The following is a 1,234-nucleotide window of genomic DNA, read 5'->3' as shown; positions in this document are numbered from 1 at the left end:
ATCGGAGGGGTTGTCTGACGGGCTTGGCATCCTTGCGGACATGGAGTTTGTGCTCGGCGTACTTCCTCGGGATACCCGGCATGTCCTTTGGGGTCCATGCGAAAATATCCCGGTTCTCACGGAGGAAGTCGACGAGCTCGCCTTCCTATTTGCTGTCGAGGCGGGTGCCCACGACAACGTACTTGCTGCAGTTGGGATCTTCCGGGTTCAGCTTCACTTTCTTGGTCTCCTTAGAGGGCTTGAACGTGGCCTCGTCGGCCGCCTCCTCGGCTGGGATCAGCGCGGCCGACGCTTCTTGGGCCAGGGCGACGATCCGGTCTGGCACCGCTCCTCGGCTATGACCAGCGACTCGGCTAGTTTGGCGCCGTCTCGGGCGCACTCCAGGGACTTGCGGTAGTCGCCGGTGACGGTGATGAGGCCCTTCGGACCCGACAGTTTCGTCTTCAGGTAGGCGCAGTGGGGGGGCGCCATGAACTTGGCGAGCGTGGGCCGGCCCAGCAGCGCGTGGTATGCGCTGGACAGGTCCACCACCTCAAACCAGATCGGCTCGCGTCGGAAGTGGCTGCTGTCGCCGAACAGGACGTCGAGCCGGATCCGGCCGATCGGAGAGCAGGAGAGGCCGGGAACGATGCCGTGGAAGATCGTCCAGGTCGGCTCCAGGTCTTTGGCCGCAAGGCCAAGCTTGGCCAGGGTGTCACGTAAAAGGATGTTGATGCTGCTACCGCCGTCGACGAGAACTCGGGAAAACTTGCATGTGCGCTGAGGTGCGATGATGGTGGGGTCAAGGACGAGGGCGTAGCCACCCGGGTTCAGCATGACGGCCGGGTGGTCCTCCTGGGTCTAGGTGACCGGGCGCTCCGACCAGTGCATGTATTCCGTCTTGGCCGGGATGACGGTGTTCACCTCCTGTCGAAGGAAGCGCTCGCTGCACTTGTCATTGCCGAGGCTGGTGAAGACAACGTAGGTCGCATTCTGGGCCCGGTAGGCGTCGTCGCGCATCGCGCCGCCAGCTGGCGGCGGTCGAGGGGGTGGAGCGGCTGCCCCGCTCCTGGAGCCAGGGCCGGAGGAGGCGGGACGTCGCCCCTCATGATGCGCTTGGTGATGGCGCACTGCCGAAGTGTGTGCATGGACGGCCTCGCGCTGCTGTGGTGCTTGCAGGGAGCGTCGAGCATCTCCTCGAAACGCATGGCGGGTTGCCACGCCGTCTTGCCGGTCTGCCGGCGTTTGGCGGCCG

The 1,234-nt window shown here is 64.7% G+C and overlaps 1 protein-coding gene across 1 annotated transcript; it reads right to left on the bottom strand.

Annotated features, from left to right (window-relative positions):
- Positions 1–276: 276 nt before the first annotated feature.
- LOC109758658 (uncharacterized) lies at positions 277–816 on the bottom strand. Its single transcript, XM_020317524.1, has one exon. It carries the CDS (start codon positions 814–816, stop codon positions 277–279), a length of 540 nt encoding a protein of 179 aa, XP_020173113.1.
- Between the last annotated feature and the right edge of the window lie 418 nt (positions 817–1,234).

This window comes from Aegilops tauschii, chromosome 2 (genome assembly GCF_002575655.3).
Source record: "Aegilops tauschii subsp. strangulata cultivar AL8/78 chromosome 2, Aet v6.0, whole genome shotgun sequence".
Taxonomy (NCBI): domain Eukaryota; kingdom Viridiplantae; phylum Streptophyta; class Magnoliopsida; order Poales; family Poaceae; genus Aegilops; species Aegilops tauschii.
Note: the sequence above shows the minus strand (reverse complement) of the source record. Positions and strands in the feature narration are given on the sequence as shown.

Excerpts from the sequence above, each read along its gene's own strand:
- LOC109758658 (XM_020317524.1), bottom strand. The coding sequence starts at position 816 with ATGCTGAACCCGGGTGGCTACGCCCTCGTCCTTGACCCCACCATCATC.